General features: G+C 43.7%; 1 protein-coding gene across 5 annotated transcripts in view; it reads right to left on the reverse strand.

The window, feature by feature from the left end:
* The window catches only part of LAMB3 (laminin subunit beta 3), a 62,616-nt gene that overhangs the window by 27,776 nt on the left and 32,895 nt on the right, over positions 1-1,945 (reverse strand). For all 5 annotated transcript variants that reach the window (XM_069074769.1, XM_069074770.1, XM_069074766.1 and 2 more), the window contains 2 exons: positions 1,672-1,865; positions 257-377 (listed from right to left, as the gene is read on the reverse strand). In XM_069074769.1, the coding sequence (XP_068930870.1) occupies positions 257-377; positions 1,672-1,865 (315 nt within the window). The remainder of the gene's footprint in view (positions 1-256; positions 378-1,671; positions 1,866-1,945) is intronic.

Here is a 1,945-nt window from a genome sequence, read left to right on the forward strand (position 1 = left end):
GAAGGAAGGAAGGAAGGAAGGAAGGAAGGAAGGAAGGAAGGAAGGAACTATGATTCAAGGACTTTCCCCCAGCCCCCGGAATAAAGCTGGCTCAAGTTACAGTCACAATGGTATGGGTTTGAGATGAAAAAGTATTGCCAAATATGACTCTCATGTGTCTGATGGGACCACTGAGCCTCAGAGAAGATCAGTGACTTTGCCAAGGGCACATAATTCCTCTGAAGAAATAAGGGATATCCCAGGCCCATAATCATACTCTGGCATTCATGAGGATTCTGGTCATCAGCAGGTCTCCAGGGACGGTTGTTGTAGAAAGGAGCACAGCGGTCACAGTTGGGACCAGCAGTGTTATGCTGGCAAACGCAGACATCATGGACCTTGGAAAAATTATTTCAGTCAGTGACAATAATAATTGCCCTTCTCCTTCCTGTTGTCTAAATCCCACCCACCCTTTAAGGCCCAGGACAAACCATGCTACCTCTATAACGTTCTCTGTGACTATGCCCAACCCACACTGACTGCATTTCTCTGAACTCCTATGGAATTCATAAGTCTGTTTAAGCACTTTCCAAACTCATTTGACCAAGGACACTTGGGGATGTGAAATATTTAGATGGAATTCTTAAATGCTGGCTCAGAAGTTTAAGTGTAAGAGGATATCTATAAAAAAATGGAGAAAATGGAAGAAATTAAGCCTGTTTCCAAATAAAAGCATTTATCTAGGCAATAAACATTTTTATCTCTACATAATTTCATAGTTTATATTTTAGAGGGAACTATCAATAGCATCACAGTTTTTCCAATATTCATTTCACGCAACACATTACACTTCATGGCATATGATTTGTGAAATGGTAGTCGACAGACATAGTTTAGTATTTAATCACAGGTTGCTTTGTATTGTTTGTTATCATTTATTTAATGGGTGTAACTTTTATCTCCCCAACTAGATTATAAACACTTTGAGAGCATGGATCTCATGTGTCACCTAGCACAGATCTAGACGCATGCCAAGCCTCAGTAAATGAATCATGGAATCCTGTTGTTGGAAGGGGCAGGGAGGTTAACAAATATCATCCCTCATCCGATGCAGGAATCTCCTCTAGAACATACTGGAAAAGTGGCTATCCAGCCTCTGTTCAAAAACCTACCAGGATTAGGAGTTCACAAGGCAGCCCATTCCACCTGGGGGCATCTTTCATTTTGGAAAGTTCTTCCTCATAATGAGCCAACATATGTGTGAATGACTGATTGAATTATTCTATATGTTTGTCTTAGGATGCTCCCTCTTTCCATATTTCCATCCCAGCAACAGATTGATATATCTGGCCAACCTTGTTGCTATAGTTACAATGAATTTACACACTGCATTCAGCTGAGTTCTCTTTGTGCTTATATCATACAATTTGTACAACTAAAAACCCTCTTGAAGTTTTAATTTCTGTCCCTTTTAATCCCCTTCTAAATTAGGGAAGGGAAGGCTCTGCCCCTATTTTAGGGATGGGAAAACAAGAACACAGAGGAGTGAGTTGCCCAAAGCATATAATGGGTTGAGCTGAATCAGGAATGCTTTCTCCACTAGATCCTGCCGGCTTGATAAGCATGCCTCCCATGCTCTCCCTTGCCTCCTCTCCTGAAATTCCAGTCCTCCTTCCTCCCCAGGGTTGTCACCTGTACTCTAGCGGAGGGGTCAACCGGGGTGCCAGGGAGAGGAGCACAGCGGTCAGCATGACCATGGCAGAGGCAGCTCCCCTGCAATCGCAGCTGGGACACAGCAAAGTAGGCACTGGGTGGGTGGTAACCTCTCTGGGGCACTGGAGCCAGCTTGGTGAAGTTGACTCTCAAGTTGGTAATTTCCCCCAGCTCTGTGCAAAACAAACAGGGAGGGTAAGGAAGAGGAAAGGAAGGAAGGAAGGAAGGAAGGAAGGAAGGAAGGAAGGAAGGA

The sequence above is a fragment of the Petaurus breviceps genome, unplaced genomic scaffold (genome assembly GCF_028583685.1).
Source record: "Petaurus breviceps papuanus isolate PSGF00001 unplaced genomic scaffold, PetGlider_PUasm1.0 90895, whole genome shotgun sequence".
Taxonomy (NCBI): Eukaryota; Metazoa; Chordata; class Mammalia; order Diprotodontia; family Petauridae; genus Petaurus; species Petaurus breviceps.